Genomic DNA, 19,881 nt, shown 5'->3' with positions numbered 1-19,881 from the left:
TCCTCATTTTGACTCTTTTGCCCTTATTTCGTGCTGGGCTTTCTGTTCTTCGCCGACTTAACCCACACAAAAATGCCCCAATGATTATCCTCTCTTTTTTATTTTTTTTTTATTGTAATGAAATTAGTCTCTCACTTATAAGAAAAAATTATCTTCTTAGGATCCCTTCCTCCTAATTCATTAAGTTTAAAGATCCGGATCATTGAAATTTGATCCGACGGCTACATAAAGGCTCACTTTAAAGTTATAAAAATATTAGTTGTTGTATCAAATTTCAATAACTAGAATCTTCGGACCTAGTAGATTAGAAGGAAGAGATTCAGATATGATTTTTTTCCTCCTATAAGAACAAAGAGAAAGAGAACAGCAAAAAGCTTCTCTTAAAAATGAGATTCTGATTTCTGCGCCATCTGATATTTTTAGCAAGGTTCTAAAAGATGCTAAGCGTTAGTTGTACAGCGGACTGAAACCTAGCTGCTAGGTGGAATCTAGACGGACTTTAGTATAATATTTTATAATATTAACATAAAAATTTATATTAAATTGTGGACTCACAGAAAATTATGAATTCCCACTTCAGCAAAATCTCCTTTGCATTGCTTAAGGACAAGTAGAAAAAAAGTTCGGGCAAAAAGAAGAGAAACTTAGGTCAAAGTTGTAAAATCCATGTAATTTGCTTGTATTCCCAAAGAATCCAATTCTTTGATGTGAAAGCTATAGTCAACTGAAACCATTATTCCTCTTCGTCAGAATTTTTAATAAATGATGTTTTGCCGGTGGTTGGTTTTACCGCAGTGGTTTTCAATGATTTTGATTACCAGTTATACCCTTCATTAGTGCTTAATTTGGCTTCCTCAATTCTTTTCGGAAGGGTATAATTGGTAATCAAAATAATTGAAAACCACTGCGGCAAAACCAACCAAGCAACAAATAGTAGTGCTTACTGTTGGCCAGGTGGAGGTGAAGGTTGAATCTGTGGGTTTGGTTGTAATTATGCGTGAACCCTGAGAGATTACTACCACCGCCACCCTTTCATTTACCACTAATGCAAATAATTGAAAACACACGCTTTTATATACATTTGGTCACGTATCTTTTTGGAATTCACTTTATATGTGTATTTTAATGATTCAAACCGTTTATTTTGTAGATATTTTCTAAAGATCATGTATATTAAAAATCATTTAAATCTAAAATCATATAACTGTCAGATTAAATTTATGTGTTTGTTCAAAAAACAGTATTCGTCAATTTTCTTCTACAAATGAATGTTTTAATGATTTTGAATTTGTCTAAGTTTTTGTCATAATGATCTTTAAACGATGTACTAAAATATAGATAATTTGGATCGTTTAAATACAGTACGAAGTAGCCCTATAAAATGAGTGTCAAAAACGTGTCATCAAATCCTAACCAATACGTATTTAATCCCCATATAGATACAGTTTGTTCATTCATTCTAAAGGATTTTAGTATAAAAGAAGGAAGTATACCAACCTTCAACATACTAAAATCAATCAATAGGGCAAACGTGTAAGGTACATAATTCATGAGTTGGTAAGATTTTTCGGTGAAAGTTTTGAAGTTGGAAGCCCCTCCTTGTTGATTTAAAAGATCATAATTTGTTGAGTTCAATTCATGTTCGAAATTTTTAAGTTTGAGGATGAAGAATGAAGAGTGCCAAAGTTCCACGTTTTTAAATGTTTTAGGCGTCAAGTATTTTCCCTTCTACTACAACATGAATCGTTTCAAGTCAAGCAAAAGTTGTGTTGCTTATCTAGGACTGAGGAAAATTAAGGTAGCCCTAGCACAATGGTTATCATGCAGTAAAATAGTCCGGTACATCAAATGTCGTAATATGTAAGGAAAAGTTTACTTTTTTAAGTGTCCATTCACTTTTATTATGACACTTTGGTCCTTTAACTTTAACTCAATTAGAGCAATGGTCCTTCAACTAAAAATCTATTACCATTGGTCCCTCAACTCATCAAAACGTGCAGATATGGTCATTCAACTAAAAATTCATTATCATTAGTCTCTCAATTTTAATTCAACTGGAGAAATGATCCTTTAATTTTAACCAAATTATAGCAATGGTCCTTCCAACATAACTCGTTTTGACAAAAATTTTGACGTAATTGACGAAAATGACCATAATTACACACTTTGATGAGTTGAGGGACACTAATTATATAAATGGTTATTCCAATATAACTTATTTTGACAAAATTTTAATGAAATTAATGAAAATGACTATAGCTACACATTTTGATAAGTCGAGGGACTATTGCTCTAATTTGATTAAAATTGAGAGATCATTGCCACAATTTACTCTATTTTTAATACACTAACAAAAATCTCTGATTCACGACTCGAAAATGAATGAAAAATGTAACAAATGCCTTGCACCAGGTTGGCCCAGTTCAATTACTTCTCTTCAGCCTGTGGCATGGAAACGGACTTTGAGCCGAAGTCCAATTACATAAGAAAGTAAAAATCCATCCACGAACATATTATTGTAAGCACTCATTCAAGCTCAACCCTACTACTTCGAGTTTGATCATCGCAAGCTACCAACTTTAGCGTTAGAGTGTCTTGACCGAAACTAGGCCTAAATTGTTTTTGAAACTCTCTTAAGTTCAAGATATTGTGTTCCGGCGGGTAGTGACTATCATGTTTCATTTTCTCAACAAATATCATGAAAATGGTAATACATTGAGTTAGAATAGTACCCAACACCATACATACTACAAAAGTATAACTCACTAAATTTAATGCATATGATAAAAAACGAAACAAAGATTAGCTTTTCAAATTTTGTATAAGTTGGAAGTAGAAGATATATAAGCTCGATGTCTAGAATTGGATCCGATAGTCACAAGCAGAGCCAGCTAGTTGTTGTCCTAGGTTCTAGCACATCCTAAGTTTTAAATTTTGGAACTTTCTGGTGTTAAAATAAGCATGTTGTGGAAAACTTAAGCGTAATATTGCACAAAGTAGAAATTTTGCCTACCCCTAACACCTAAATCTCACTACATACTACAAGGAAAATAATTTAGTCCACTCCTATTTAAATTCCTAGATCGGCCCTTGATAATCGTTAGATTCAAGATATGTTAGTTATAAAGAAAACTTATCATTTCAATTTTATCATTAATGGCGAATAAAGTAAATACAGTTCTTTTTGGACTAATAAATTAATAATACTTTTGTTTATATCATATTTAGGGCCTCGTATTTAGATTTCGTACAAATACTCGAGGGACTTAAATGTAATTATGTGATAAAGGAATGGGCAAATATGTAATAAGTGAAGAGTCCTCATTCCATATAAGGACCCCTCACCTCACAATTAGGGGAGGCCATTCCTTAAGCCTTCTCACCCCTCTCACATCCCCTCTCACATTACAGAGGTTCTCTCTCCCTCAGAAATACATAATTAGTGTGGACGTAGCCCAGACCTTGGGATAAACCACGATACATCTTGTGTTATTTACATTTCTTGCAGATTTACGGTCGGATTTACGTTGTTCCAAAACCTCTAGTTTTGTGCATCAACATTTGGCGCCGTCTGTGAGAAACGACACAAAAAATTACGTCGGTTCACTTTAAAGTTATAAGAAAAATTACGTCTGATATTTTTAGCAAGGTTCTAAAAGATGCTAAGTGCTAGTTGTACAGCGGGCTAAAACCTAACTGTTAGGTGGGATTTAGACGGACTTTAGTACAATATTTTATAATATTAACACAAAAATTTACATTAAATTATGGAATAACAGAGAATTATGAAGTCGCACTTCAGCAAAATCTCCTTTGCATTGCTTAAGGACAAGTAGAAAAAAAGTTCGGGCAAAAAGAAGAGAAACTTAGGTCAAAGTTGTAAAATCCATGTAATTTGCTTGTATTCCCAAAGAATCCAATTCTTTGACGTGAAAGCTAAAGTTAACTGAAACCATTATTCCTCTTCGTCAGAATTTTTAATAAATGATGTTTTGCCGGTGATTGTTTTTACCGCAGTGGTTTTCAATGATTTTGATTACCAGTTATACCCTTCATTAGTGCTTAATTTAGCTTCCTCAATTATTTTCGGAAGGGTATAATTGGTAATCAAAATCATTGAAAACCACTGCGGCAAAACCAACCAAGCAACAAATAGTAGTGCTTACTGTTGGCCAGGTGGAGGTGAAGGTTGAATCTGTGGGTTTGGTTGTAATTATGCGTGAACCCCGAGAGATTACTACCACCGCCACCCTTTCATTTACCACTAATGCAAATAATTGAAAACACACGCTTTTATATACATTTGGTCACGTATCTTTTTGGAATTCACTTTACATGTAATGATTCAAACCGTTTATCTTGTAGATATTTTCTAAAGATCATGTATATTTAAAATTATTTAAATCTAAAATTATATAACTGTCAGATTAAATTTATGTGTTTGTTTAAAAAACAGTATTCGTCAATTTTCTTCTACAAATGAATGTTTTAATGATTTTGGATTTGTCTAAGTTTTTGTCATAATGATCTTTAAACGATGTACTAAAATATAGATAATTTGGATCGTTTAAATACAGTACGAAGTAGCCCTATAAAATGAGTGTCAAAAACGTGTCACCAAATCCTAACCTATACGTATTTAATCCCCATATAGATACAGTTTGTTCATTCATTCTAAAGGATTTTAGTATAAAAGAAGGAAGTATACCAACCTTCAACATACTAAAATCAATCAATAGGGCAAACGTGTAAGGTACATAATTCATGAGTTGGTAAGATTTTTCGGTGCAAGTTTTGAAGTTGGAAGCCCCTCCTTGTTGATTCAAAAGATCATAATTTGTTAAGTTCAATTCATGTTCGAAATTTTTAAGTTTGAGGATGAAGAATGAAGAGTGCCAAAGTTCCACGTTTTTAAATGTTTTAGGCGTCAAGTATTTTCCCTTCTACTACAACATGAATCGTTTCAAGTCAAGCAAAAGTTGTGTTGCTTATCTATGACTGAGGAAAATTAAGGTAGCCCTAGCACAATGGTTATCATGCAGTAAAATAGTCTGGTACATCAAATGTCGTAATATATAAGGAAAAGTTTACTCTTTTAAGTGTCCATTCACTTTTATTATGACACTTTGGTCCTTTAACTTTAACTCAATTAGAGCAATGGTTCTTCAACTAAAAATCTATTACCATTGGTCCCTCAACTCATCAAAACGTGCAGATATGGTCATTCAACTAAAAATTCATTACCATTGGTCCCTCAACTTTAATTTTAACCAAATTATACCAATGATCCTTCCAACATAACTCGTTTTGACAAAAAATTTGACGTAATTGACGAAAATGACCATAATTACACACTTTGATGAGTTGAGGGACACTAATTATATAAACGGTTATTCTAGTATAACTTATTTTGACAAAATTTTAACGAAATTAATGAAAATGACTATAGCTACACATTTTGATAAGTCGATGGACTATTGCTCTAATTTGATTAAAATTGAGAGATCATTGCAACAATTTACTCTATTTTTAATACACTAACAAAAATCTCTGATTCATGACTCGAAAATGAATGAAAAAGGTAACAAATGCCTTGCACCAGGTTGGCCCAGTTCAATTACTTCTCTTCAGCCTGTGGTATGGAAACGGACTTTGAGCCGAAGTCCAATTACATAAGAAAGTAAAAATCCATCCACGAACATATTATTGTAAGCACTCATTCAAGCTCAACCCTACTACTTCGAGTTTGATCATCGCAAGCTACCGACTTGAGCGTTAGAGTGTCTTGACCGAAACTAGGCCTAAATTGTTTTTGAAACTCTCTTAAGTTCAAGATATTGTGTTCCGGCGGGTAGTGACTATCATGTTTCATTTTCTCAACAAATATCATAAAAATGGTAATACATTGAGTTAGAATAGTACCCAACACCATACATACTACAAAAGTATAACTCACTAAATTTAATGCATATGATAAAAAACGAAACAAAGATTAGCTTTTCAAATTTTGTATAAGTTGGAAGTAGAAGATATATAAGCTCGATGTCTAGAATTGGATCCGATAGTCACAAGCAGAGCCAGCTAGTTGTTGTCCTAGGTTCTAGCACATCCTAAGTATTAAATTTTGGAACTTTTTGGTGTTAAAATAAGCATGTTGTGGAAAACTTAAGCGTAATATTGCACAAAGTAGAAATTTTGCCTACCCCTAACACCTAAATCTCACTACATACTACAAGGAAAATAATTTAGTCCACTCCTATTTAAATTCCTAGATCGGCCCTTGATAATCGTTAGATTCAAGATATGTTAGTTATAAAGAAAACTTATCGTTTCAATTGTATCATTAATGGCGAATAAAGTAAATACAGTTCTTTTTGTACTAATAAATTAATAATACTTTTGTTTATATCATATTTAGGGCCTTGTATTTCGATCTCGTACAAATACTCGAGGGACTTAAATGTAATTATGTGATAAAGGAATGGGCAAATATGTAATAAGTGAAGAGTCCTCATTCTATAAAAAGACCCCTCACCTCACAATTAGGGGAGGTCATTCCTTAAGCCTTCTCACCCCTCTCACATCCCCTCTCACATTACAGAGGTTCTCTCTCCCTCATAAATACATAATCAGTGTGGACGTAGCCTAGACCTTGGGATGAACCACGATACATCTTGTGTTATTTACATTTCTTGCAAAATCACGGTCGGATTTACGTTGTTCCAAGACCTCTAGTTTTGTGCATCAACATTTGGCGCCGTCTGTGGGAAACGACACAAAAAATTACGTCGGTTCTCTTTCAATTTTTCACCTCCACCGTGAATCTGCAAAACCCGTTTCAAATCTCCAAACACCAAAACCCAACTTAAGGAGCTTAAAAAACCATCCTTTACCATTTTCTAGCAAATTGGTTATTTTTTGTAGCAAATGAGTGAGAAACACAATAATATTACGGAAGACATGAAGAAAGGTATTGTCCTCCAATGGGCTTCACTACTTTCCATTTTCGCTCTCGTTTCCTTGTCTCAAACTCAGTCCTTCGACTACGGCGAAGTTCTTTCTCTCTTTTCTTAGCATACAAACACGGTAAAAACGTGAAGCAGTACCGATCGTCGTCGGCCGTCAACCTCCCCAACCGGAGAATGAGCTGGAGAAATACCGAGGTGCTTCCTTGGAATCATAACAACCAACACAACAATATTACGGAGGACATGAAGAAAGCTATTTCTCTCTTTTCTCAGCATACAAACACGGCAAAAGCGTGGAGCAGTACTGATCGTCGCCGGCCGTCAACCTCCCCAGTCGGAGAATGAGCGGGAGAAATACCGAGATGCTTCCTTGGAATCATAACAACCACGACCAGTTCTGCCCTTTCTCGCAGTGTCCCTGGGTTCTGCTGATGAAAGAGTAAGGCCCCGGCTTACCTGATTTGGGAGCAGGGCAACTGGACATGTTAGGAATCTACATGCAGAAGTCGTGGGTGATCCTCAACTCCATTGCCGTACTCCTCTCCTTTCTCTACATCTTCGCTCAGCAACTTCTCAAAGCGACAGGGCAGACCACCGACATATCGAAGGCGGCATGAGTGTTCGCGATATGGGTGATACCGCAGTTATTCGCGTACGCCATGAATTTCCCTATAGCCAAGTTCAGCCAAGTTCTTACAGCCGCATAGCAAGATGATGGTCATGGCGGTGATATCGGTGATGGTTGGAGCTCCAGAGAATCGTCGTCACCCAATGCAAACTCACCGGTGTCAATCCTCTCTCCCAATAGATGGCAGCTGGTGCCAGGTATGAGAATAATGGAAAGGAAAAGCAGAAAGCATGGCTGCCCATTAAGTGCAGCAGAAAAAAAGAAAGGAAGAAATCCAGCTGACAGGGAAAGGCAAGCCATGTGCTCACGGTTTTCATGCATGTGAAATCATTTTCTGATTTCTGAGTAAGCAAAAGTAATGACCAGACTGCCAAAAGAGGAAAGCAAAAGGAAAAGAGAAAAAAAAAAAAGAAATGGAGTGGGAAAAGCAAAAGCAAAAGCAAGGAATAAACATTCCACCAGAATGATGTAATTTATTTATATTATCTTTTGGAGACATCTGTATAAACCCCATCAGAGAGTAATATTTATAAACCCCATCAGAGAGTAATATGTATAAACCCCATCAGAGGGTAAAAAAAAAAAAAAAAAAAACGGCAAAGCCCAAAATAAATGGGCTGACATGTTGTGGAGGGCAAAGGCCCATAAGCCCAAAATAGCTCCAACTAGGTGATCAAAAGTACGCCCAGTACTCTAAAAATTATTCGGCAACCTGCCGCTATTACCACCAACCAGGTGATCAAAAGTACGCCCAGTACTCTAAAAATTATTCGGCAACCTGCCGCTATTACCACCAACCAGGTGATGAAATGTACAACTCGTACTCTAATATCATTTGGCAACTAGCCATTCATGCCACCAACCAGGTGATGAAATGTACAACCCATACTCTCATTCATGCCACCAACCAGGTGATCAAAAGTATGCCCAGTACTTCAATCATACATGAGCCATTACTCATGTCATTCATACATAAACACTTATGAGCATCGCTCATGACAATCATACATAAACATTCATGACCATCATTCATGTCAACATTCATGAGCATCACTCATGTTAACATTCATGAGCATCACTTATGACAACATCCATGATCATCACTCATGTCAATCAACATAAACATTCATAAGCATCACTCATGTCAATCAGCTTCAAAAGCTTCATTTACAGAGCTCTAGCTTCAAAAGCTTCATTTACAAAAGTTCCAACTTCGAAAGTTTCATTTACAGAGCTCTAGCTCCAAAGCTTCACTTGCAAAGCTTCACCTACAAAGCTCCAGTGCAGGGTATACAAATACCGCCTCTGAACAACCGCCACTTTGGCCCATACATGAATTCAATTTGAAGTCTCTAGCCAACAGATTCTATTGACCGAAGACTTGGGGGACTACATTATGTACCATATATTGGGCTTCAACTGGGCCTCATGAAAAATACTTAGGGGACTTAGCCCATTATTTATGTATCGAGGAGCGAGCCCTTATTTTATAAAAGGGACTCTCTCACCTTCATTAGAGAGCAACCCCGCCAGCTGAGCAACCGCCTCGCTGCGAGCATCACTCCTAACCCATCACTTATGTATTGATGAGCGAGCCCTTATTCTATAAAAGGGACTCCCTCACCTTCATTAGAGAGCAACGCCGCCAGCTGAGCAACCGCTTCGCCGCGAGCATCACTCCTAACCCATCACTTATGTATTGAAAGCGAGCCCTTATTCTATAAAAGGGACTCCCTCACCACCATTAGAGAGCATCGCCGCCTACTGAGCAACCGCCTCACCGCGAGCATCAACTCTAGCCCATCATTTATGTATTGAGGAGCGAGCCCTTATTTTATAAAAAGGACTCCCTCACCTTCAACGCCACAAGCCGAGCCAACCAGAGCAACATAAGCCACGAGCCGAACAGTCTCGCAGCATGTGATACTTTTAGTTGAGCGTCATTTCAGATTGAGCACCGCCTCACATCGAACATCAGTTCAAGACAACATCTAGCTACTTCGGCCCACACATGAACTGAATTTCAAGTCTCTAGCCAAAAGACTCTCTTAACTGAAGACTTGGGGGACTACTGTTTATACCATATTTAGGGCCTCGTATTTAGATCTCGTACAAATACTCGAGGGACTTAATGTAATTATGTGATAAAGGAATGGGCAAATATGTAATAAGTGAGGAGTCCTCATTCTATAAAAAGACCCATCACCCTCACAATTAGGGGAGGCCATTCCTTAAGCCTTCTCACCCCTCTCACATCCCCTCTCACATTACAGATGTTCTCTCTCCCTCAGAAATACATAATCAGTGTGGACGTAGCCCAGACCTTGGGGTGAACCACGATACATCTTTTGTTATTTACATTTCTTGCAGATTCACGATCGGATTTACGTTGTTCCAAGACCTCCGGTTTTGTGCATCAACAACTTTAAATCTAACGAATTATCTTATCCAATCCATCTCACTTTTAGGCATTACACATGGCCTAAATTTGATGAACGAAACAAACTCTTTGCAACTTTGACAAAAAACGATAGCTCTTATTAGGCAAGCTTTGGGCTAACAATTTAGTTTTGTCTGGAATATGGATAAATGAGAAATCCGATGACACTTGATTTCAATGAGATGGTGACTTAAATTTATTGACACATGTGAGGCTGGACCTAACCTATTTTGACACTTGCAAAAGAAATTTAATCCGTGAAAATAGTAGCTACTAGCTATATAGTCCTAGTCGTTGACGTTGTTCATTGTATGATGTTGAACTACTATGCCCGTATACATAATACCATATCGGAGAATGAGCATCATGTTTGAATTCTCTAGGTTTTGGTGGCATAATTCCTGACACGACATAAAATTATGATTTAAAACTCGTACAACATCATTAAGATTGTGTCATGATTAACTACATACATTGTGTTAAACTTAATTAGTACTCGACAAAGATCTAAAACGATACCTGTACACAACCCAAAACGATCAGATGTCACCTCTAGTTGGAGTTTGATACAAACCTAACTCAAAAGTAACAAGCGGTGCCTCAAATATAATTTATTTCAATTGGGTTACAATCAAAATAATAAAACTGTCAGTCTATCACGATCTTAGATGATTCGGTTCTCCTACCTCACGAACATTGGAGACGTTTTGAACACTTATATTGTTGGTTCGAATGAGGTTGACAAGTATGCCAAAACAATAGTTGTACTTGTGCAAAGCTTAAACTTAATCAATTGGGTAAACCCAAAGTCAAGTAATAAAATTCAGCCGTTATTTGCAAACCAATAATATGAAGCTTGTGCACGTTTCCTGGCAATTAATTCATAAAAAATGCATAAACAAATGTTATAATGGCAGACCAAAAAATGTGCACTTTTCAATGGGTAAACTAATTGCAAAAAAATTTGCCCCTTGGGATTTAACTTTTAAAAAGCCAATCTATTTTGATCATACGACAAAAATCACTTAACATGAACAAAAAGGGCCTTTTGCAGAAAATTTATGTTCTTATAAATTCCAAAAAATCACTAAATGTTTGGAGAAGGAAAATAAACTTGGAATTTGGATAAAAGTCAGAATTTTTAAATTGACATGCACGAATTCTCTTGTTTGGATTCATAAACATAGAAATTTAGAATTTCCGCATGGAAAAAAACTTGGAATTTGGGATCTCCAATTCCCAAGTTTAAATTCCATATACATAGGTGTCATTTCCCAATTTATATGATTGAGAGCTTAAAAATAACAAATTCCGCATTCAATATCATTGTTCTTTTAGGCTAACCAAACAAGAAAATTCACAAATTCTAGAAAATAAAATCCCTTCAATTCAATTTTTGTCATTTTAAAATTCCTTGGTAATCTTAATTTTCTTCATTCAAACATAAGACAAAAAGAAGGAAGGAAAATTTGAGTCTTCTAATATACAACAATATATAGTAATATAAATTGCTTTTTACGTGGATCACATTTACTTGTTAAATTTTTTGAATTCTTAAATGCACTTTCAACCGTTTCTGTAATGTGTGTCATATATGATTGAACTCTACATAATAAAAATAGAATATTTGGCTTGGAAGGGAAAGAGAGAGGAAGCAGAGAGTACACATTAAATTTTGATTGTGTGTCATACATCATTTTTAATGCAAATGCTTCCAGTAAAATTACAATTTATACAATTTTTCTTCTTCAAGTAAAGCATATAATTTCATCTAATGTTCAACTTTTAAAACTATAAAATAAACAAACAACTTATAAAGTCAATGTTAATATAATTTTTTCTGTTCACTAAATAAAATATAAAATAAATATTAAAAAAAAAGAAAAAAATTAGAGAAAAAAAAAAAAAACAAAGAAATCAGTCAGGTCTCTTACACGCACAGATCAAGAAAGAAAATTCATCAGCACTTTCTTGCCCTTTCTTTTCTAAATTCTTGTCTTCCAACCAGAGCCTGCTATCCAATCCACTCCTTGTCCTGAACATAAAGACAGCTACCCCAGATTTTGGATTGAACAACCAGTCATGGATATCCCACATCAAATCCACCAGCAAACCATCCAAAAAAATTGTTTGGTTTCCTCTGAAATTCCACCTCAACCTCTTCACCTGAAAAACCTTCTTCTTGTCAATGCAGACCGATAAAACCGGGCTTTTCGAGCCCGGTTCTTCGGGTTGATCACACTTGATCACGATGTCATGTGATAGTCCAGTGTCACAGAATTGAGCTTTTGTTGCATACACAGCACTGCCTGAAAAATGCTCACTCCTAGAAACCAATGTGAATTTTTTCTGTGACATGATGGTTTTGTACTTCTCCAAGTCCAGAACTTGTTCGACCTTGTCGCCGAGGAGGAGGCAGAGTTCCGAGTCAGCTAGAACCATGACGAAAAACCCGGTTGCCGGTTCCGGTCCGGAATCATAATTGGCAGTGGACAAATCCCAGAAGACTTCAATCTTGGTATTGCAGGATTGGAATGCCAAGGTGCCCTTTTGGTTTTCCAACTTGTGGGAATCGGAATTGGATTTGGACGGCTGAGATTTGTTGTCTCCAACGGTGACCGTGAGTCCTTGGGCAGTGAATTTGTTGAACCAGGTGAGGGTGATCAAAATCCGGTTCTGGGTTGAGAGCCTGGCTCTGTATAAACATGACACTTCGTTTGGGATTGATGGGGTTAATTTTGGGGTCACATAAGCTTGGTTTGATGGGCCTGAGCAATACGAATCTGAGACCTTTATGGCATGCTCGCTATAACAAGTTGCTATGCTTCTCATTGTGTATGAGAAATCCGAAGATCGAAAATTCGAAGATTGATCTATATATTCTGTATCGTTCTAACTTTGTCGGATGTTCCTAAGGGGACGAAGATCGAAAGGAAATGAGAAGAAATGGGGACTCAAAATTTGGAGAGGAAGAAGGGAGGGAGTTTGGTCTTCCTTTTTGGCTATGGAAGAAGGAGAAAAAAAATACTTGTCTTGTATATGGTTTGCTTCCAAGTGGGGGTGTCCTTTCTTATTCACAACATTAAGTGTAAAAATGAAAATAAAAAATAAAATAAAATAAAAAATTAATTAGTGAAGAAAAATAAAGGGCAAGACAGTGAAATCCATGTGTTCTAGGGCAGCCTAGCCACATTAATTACGATTCCAATAACCTTAACAATTGTTTAAATAAAATATTGAAAGCAAATAAATTAGCATTACACTAATGGAGAAAATTTTAAGTGTACTTAGACCTAGTTTGGGAGTGAGGTGCTTAAAAAAAAGCACCCATGAAAAAAAGCTGTGAGGGTTTTATGTGTTTGGTAAACTGAAAAAAAATGGCTTATTTTGGAAGCTGTTGTGAGAATAAGCTGAAATCAAAGGAAAAAGCTGAAGCTGCTATTTGCAGCTTTGGAAAAATGGCTTTTTTTCAAAGCACACGGAGCTACAGTGCTTCTTTAATGAAAATACCCACTATTTGACTGCTTTTTTTTTCCAAAAGCACTTTTACAAAAAAGTTTACCAAACACTCTGCTGATTTATTTCACAGCCGCTTATTCTCACAGCACAGCCGCTTATTTTCACAGCAGCTTTTTTTCAAAGCACAGCAATACCAAACCAGCCCTTAAAACACAGGTGGTATACCAAATGAGTAATAAGTGTCTGGGTAGTCTATCTGATCTTTTTTGTTATCCCTACAAATACAATATTAAAACCATATAATCTGGATTAGTTAGCTCCTAACCTAACCTATACTATATTCTGAGTCAACCAAAGATTGACAGCCGCAATATGAGGGAAATTTTGTTAATGGATTGTCCTAAAGAATAGGTCTATGAATCTATCATGTATGTTAGTTTTTTTTTATTTATATATATATATATATATATTTATTTATTTTTATTTTTGGGTTGTATAGAATTCCATTGTTACCTAAACACACAAAATCGACACATTTAATAACACTTCATCTAATAGAGAGGACCATACCGTTACATGTGGGATCCACCTATATTAGAAAGTGTGTTAACAACCGTGTCAATTTTGTGTATTTAAACAACATTATTCATTTGTTTTTATCAGGGCATTATCACACAATTAGTACATGTAATAATTGGGGGAAACGTTTATTGTCAGGCAACACGGGTGTGTTACGTCCCAATTGTGCAGTGTAACGAAGAAAAACTTCAGTGTAGTTGTTTTTGCCATGTGACAGGTTGCAATGATGAGTGATAGTAAAATCTAGATGGTTGATGGACCCGTGTTTAAACGATAAATTTGATTATCAAATTTGAATACATGTCTTAACTAGGTTGTATTGTCATTCATCGCTATCATGTGGTAGAAACAATAGTATATACTGTTCGTATAAAGATCAACTCGAATAATAATTTGAATTTAAATTCCAATCTTCTTGGCTTCTAACATTGTTGTACAATGATGTTCATTTTCAATGTTAAGTAAAAGATCTCAAGTTTGATTATTATAAATAACGAATATGATACGTAGTTATGGTTAATTCATCATGTCAATCCAAATTTCCCACCCCAAAATTGATCGATCATGGAAAAAAAAAATTCAATATTCTTTCTATAAAAAGTCGGCTAGCCTAAAAAGTATGATAGGAATATTTCTAATGATAATTAAGAATTTAAGCTCAAAGAGATATGGATAAGCCAAATAAGGGGAATTTGATAAATACTTGATGGCACGTAGGTAAGGGGGAGTGAACTGACTTGCAGGATGCCATTGCCATTGGATAACGTGGAGTTGTGCCTCTCTATGATGGTGATGAAATGGATGATAGTTATCATTTGGGTCCACGAAATAAAAGCAGCCGTGAGATTCACCTACTGCCTACTATGATGGAGAGATTTTTCGAAGGCTCTGGACACGAAATGTTACTATACAAGTAGAAAAAATATCTTTTTTTAAATGTACATCACTTGTATAATAACGCATAACGTATATGTTCGTCTTCTAGCCAAAGAAAGACAAATTTAGAATTCATGAAATTTTATTATTTATGTATTTCTAAGGTTTATTAATTTCTCTTCGGCAAATAAAAATCTTATTTATTGTTAATGCAATTCAGTTACAAATGGTAAACCTTTACGTTTTAAAACAGAAAACCCAAACATTGAAAAACCAAAAGATGGACATGAAAATAATATAATTAATAGTATAAATAGGGGAGTCTTCACATCCTTGAATTTAATAAAAACGTAGCAAATTAATACAACGGTTACAGTTTGAAGAATATAGAATTTACTTTCTTAGGAAAGGTTCATGCATGGTACCCTTCCTTCTTGTGACAAATTATTTTGCGTATCCTTGTAAATATTGTTTTGGGTTCGCCTAGTGCATTGAACTTAGGCTTAGACAAATGAGTCGTGTTTATCATGTTTGTGTCATTTTCGTATTATACCTGTTATCTTTATGGGTTTTTAACAGGTGATCCGATAACGATCCAATTCGTTAACGAGTTGGGTTGTTTTGTGTCGGGTAATGGGTCATGCAAAAAATTGTGATACTTAATGTCTAGATATGGTATATAGAATCTTATCGAGTTCTTATTAGGTGCTTCGATAACGACCCTACTCATTAACGGGTTTTTAAAGGTTAGCCTGATAACGACCTAACTCATTAACATGTCAATAACAAACTTGTTAATTTTGTGTCGTCTTGTGTCTGGTTAATGGATTGTGCAAGAAATTGCCAGACATAGTTAAACTCTCGACCAAATAGTTTTAAGTCAGAATCCAAAGCTATACGTTCTAAACAAAAAAGTCCTATTCCAAAACAAAAATTATAAATTTCGAACCAAACCCACTGGATATCGTCATTAGTTTTTCTTTTGTAGGTATAGGTGGTTCCCATTTTGTAGGGTTGAATTAGGAGTGAAATTGGTGTGTTAGTTGGTCACTGACCCATTGGTTTAAAATTTGAAATACTTGTTAGCTAAACACAACTGCAATTTGGGAGGGAGGGAAGGCTTGAGTATTCGATTGGTAACCTAAAAACGGGAAAACGACCATTAATTCAAACGTCAAATTGAAGCAATAAGGGAGCTGATTAGACGTCCTAGCTAATTACAAGAAAACATTGAACACGATTAAATTAATATCATTACGATCCTTAGCAACAAAAATCACTTTTATATAGATCGGTTTCGTCTCTCCTAGCAATGTGGTTAGCAAATATGTTTATATGTTAGTATCACTATGATTTATGGATACTCTTCCTACCTGTAAGTTGGAGGTTCGAGGTTCAACTCACTTTAATGACAAGTTCAATATCTAATTATTATAGCTGACATATTATGTACCCTAGCCTAAAGGCTACTACTTGGTTCCTTATATATAAGGAGTCATTTATTTTAACATGTAACAAGTCATTCCTTCTTATATGATGATGTGACATTATTTTAATAAGTAAATATCACAATTCGAGACCGTTTAATTATTCATATGAATTAAACAAATTAACGGTTAATCATGATGATATTACTTGTTAGCAAAACCGTTGATTTGTTTGACAAATAGGAATGCCTAAACGGTCTCCATATTAAACAAGTTCTTTTAGAGATGATCTTCAGATGATTATAAGCGAATGGTTGAATCACAACACTTATACAACACTTATACGGTGAGATAATGTCACGTTGTAAAGTAAGGAAGAACGATTCATATTACATGACGACGTGTCATCATTTTACAAATGTCCTGATTAATTATTCAAATTGTGATATTTGTATCGTTTAGATGGTAAAATGAACAATTTGAACTGTTAAACAGTAGCATAAATTGTTCAGGTTATGATATTTGTATTCATGCATTACACCTTTAGATTGTTACTTAATGATGACAAGAAAGTAAGTCTATCTTGCCTGCAAAGAAAACAGAAGACATGCATATGTCTTCATAATATACACTCCATGAATATAGGGCAACTGAGATCTCACAGGCGTGAGCTGTGTGATGACTTTCAAGTGTGGTGTACCGTCTTCTCTCTTGAGAATACGTAGAGAGGCCCAGATCTAACGAAAGATGCTGAACCAAAAATAGTAATGTCGGTACTGAAAGTGGCTAACTGTACAAAGTGTATCGAGTACTGATTCAGCACACATGCAAAGGCCTTTTCGGTATTTTTTTTTTATGAACATTTTAACTTAAAAATATTTAGATTCCGATAAATATTGAAAAATCACTAAATCAAAATCATGAAACTCGTGGAGCACTATGAAAGAATATGACACACATGAAAGATTTTTTTTTTTTAAATTATTTTAGCCGTTGAATTTAAATTTGAATCGTTAGATCTTTTTCTTTACCGTTAGATTTGATCATATTAGATCTTAGCCGTTGAATTCAATGAATTTATAAATATAAAACTAAAATAAAATACACATATATAGTGGGCTAACCCACTAACCCGGAGGCAATTCTGGGTTAAATTTGTCTCAAAAATGAGTTTTGGGTTAAAGCTCATATTTGGCCCAAGGGTTGGGGCAAGTTGGGATAGGTTTAGAACCGAAAATTTGAGTTTTACTCCAAGAGTTGGAGTTGGTCTTGGAGTAGATAATATCATATATCGATTGTATTCAAATATTCATAGCTTAGCAAACATATAAGCAAATTATGGTTACAATTAAGATCTTCGGAGCACAATTAAGGGGCATTTAGACTTGAGGACCTAAAGAAGATTATTTTTTCATTATAACCGTGATGCGTTTATAAATCTAGTTTTAGTGGCTAACTTTAAAACTCATTATCAGTCATAATAAATACCCCTGCCCACTTTTATTATTTTCAAATTTTCCTTCTAAAATTCCTAACTTATTCATCAATTAGGCCTTAAAAATAGGAATTTTTATTGCTACAAACAAATTTAGCAATTTAAAATGGAAGACTTTTTTTTGTTTGTTAAAAAAAAAAAGAAGACTTTTAAAAATATTTTTCTAATGAGAATTAAACTATATAGAAATTTATTCAGACAATCACAAAACCAAACAAGTAAACTAATATGGAGACACAATAAACAATATACATAATAAAGGTACATGAATATATATATATATATATATCGGTACATAAATATATATTTATGTACATATGCATATGTGACAACCCATTCTGAAATATTTTATCAATGGTGTGAAATGACTTATATACCCTTAAGCGTTGAGTTGTGTGTGTGTAGATGGGCATAGGTTTTGGACCAATCCACTTTCTTCCTAACTTTTTGGACCCAATTGGAACTTAAAATTTTTATTTGTTTTGTTTGAGTGGCCAAATCTGGACCCCACACACACACCCACACAAACCCGTTGACTCTCTCTCTCTCATTCCCTCTCGGATTTTCTTTCCTTTTCCATACAATTGTACAGTCAATCTCTCAACGAGCTTCATCGTTCGCTGATCGAGGTTGTGGATGATATTTTTGGACTCCTTTCAAGCTCAGGAGCCGAAGCATACTTTTGGTCGGGCGTGAGGACTCGTAGAACTCAAGTTACCCGAGCTCCGGTGAGAGGTGAATTTTCTCCGACGTGATCGCGAAGGTTTTAGGTTGTTTTGAGACTTAAGAAGTATTATTCTTGCTTTTCTAGCACGTTGGAACAATTTTGGAGTGGTTTTGATGTAAGATCACTCGGGTTACATAGTTGCAGGGGGTGGCCGGATTATCGAGATTTTTCTGGCGAGATTCTGTTGGTTTTAGGTCCCCAAAGTGGTAAGAATGTGTTCTTCTCATCCTAAGCTTCAAATTGGTATAAATTTTATGAATTTTGGTTGAGAAATGGATGAGATATTAAGGTTTAAAGTTTTTCCAGAAACCGGCGAAGCAGTGGTGGCCGGCGTCGGACTCCAGTGAACCAAGGAAGAAGGAGGAGAATATTTCATCAAAGTTGACGGAATATGCTAACGGCGTCAAGTATAAATAACGGTATATTCCATTATTTAACGGAATATTCCCTAACGCCGTTAGGGATTTCGTTTAGCGTGCTAGGCATGTGCCTGCGCATGGCCGTGCCTTGGCAGGCGGGTGAGTGATTGGAAATTTTTTCTAAAAATATGGAGATGTTTGTGGGGTTGAGTAGGTCACGATGGTAATGAGTATATTAATGGTAGTGATGGTAGTGAGTAATTGTGTTAAGATGCATTTAGAAATGGTTATCCTGCACCCCGGTGTTAGTGCTCTGCCCGAGGACATGGCCTAGTCTTCATGTGATCGTTCACCTCCCGCACCACACGCTCACCTTGGATCCAAGGCAGGTGCCAGCCTGTCATACAGACCACTTTAGGTGGTTCCGACTTGTAGGTGACTTGCGATACTTCACACAGCCTTCACGCGACCGTAGCACTTGAGCATATTTATTTACACCCAGCCTGTCGTACAGACCACCTTAGGTGGTTCTGACTTGTGTGCAGAGAACTAGTTGATGAGTTATAGATCTAGCCGTACAGGTCATGTTAGGTGACTTCGGCTGAAGTACCATCTCATATTGATTCATTTCACCTGACTTACTTATTTCCTTGCTGAGATATTTGACTTGGCATGATTATGGATTTGCTATCTTAAACAAGGTTTTGAGATATATTTATATGTATGCTATTTTCTGGGAATTATACAGGTTTTACGGTGAAGGGTTACTACTTTTGATAGTGAAATGGTTTTGAAAAACTTTGTTTTTGCCCACTCACACTTTCTGTTTTGCGCCCCTACAGGTTCTAGTTAGGAGTGCTTGTTGGTGGCTTACGAGGAATTCACGGCAGCTCAGACAGATTATCACTAATGTAGGATCGCCT

At 35.7% G+C, this 19,881-nt stretch overlaps 1 protein-coding gene across 1 annotated transcript; it reads right to left on the bottom strand.

The window, feature by feature from the left end:
• Nucleotides 1-11,682: 11,682 nt before the first annotated feature.
• LOC103449449 (uncharacterized) lies at nt 11,683-13,087 on the bottom strand. Its single transcript, XM_008388767.4, has one exon. The coding sequence runs from the start codon at nt 12,866-12,868 to the stop codon at nt 11,954-11,956; it is 915 nt and encodes a 304-aa protein (XP_008386989.2). The 5' UTR covers nt 12,869-13,087; the 3' UTR covers nt 11,683-11,953.
• Nucleotides 13,088-19,881: the final 6,794 nt, after the last annotated feature.

The sequence above is a fragment of the Malus domestica genome, chromosome 12, assembly GCF_042453785.1.
Source record: "Malus domestica chromosome 12, GDT2T_hap1".
NCBI lineage: Eukaryota > Viridiplantae > Streptophyta > Magnoliopsida > Rosales > Rosaceae > Malus > Malus domestica.
The sequence above is the reverse complement of the archived record's forward strand: the minus strand, read 5'-3'. Positions and strand labels throughout refer to the sequence as shown.

Coding starts and splice junctions, on each gene's coding strand:
- LOC103449449 (XM_008388767.4), bottom strand. CDS start 12,868: ATGAGAAGCATAGCAACTTGTTATAGCGAGCATGCCATAAAGGTCTCA.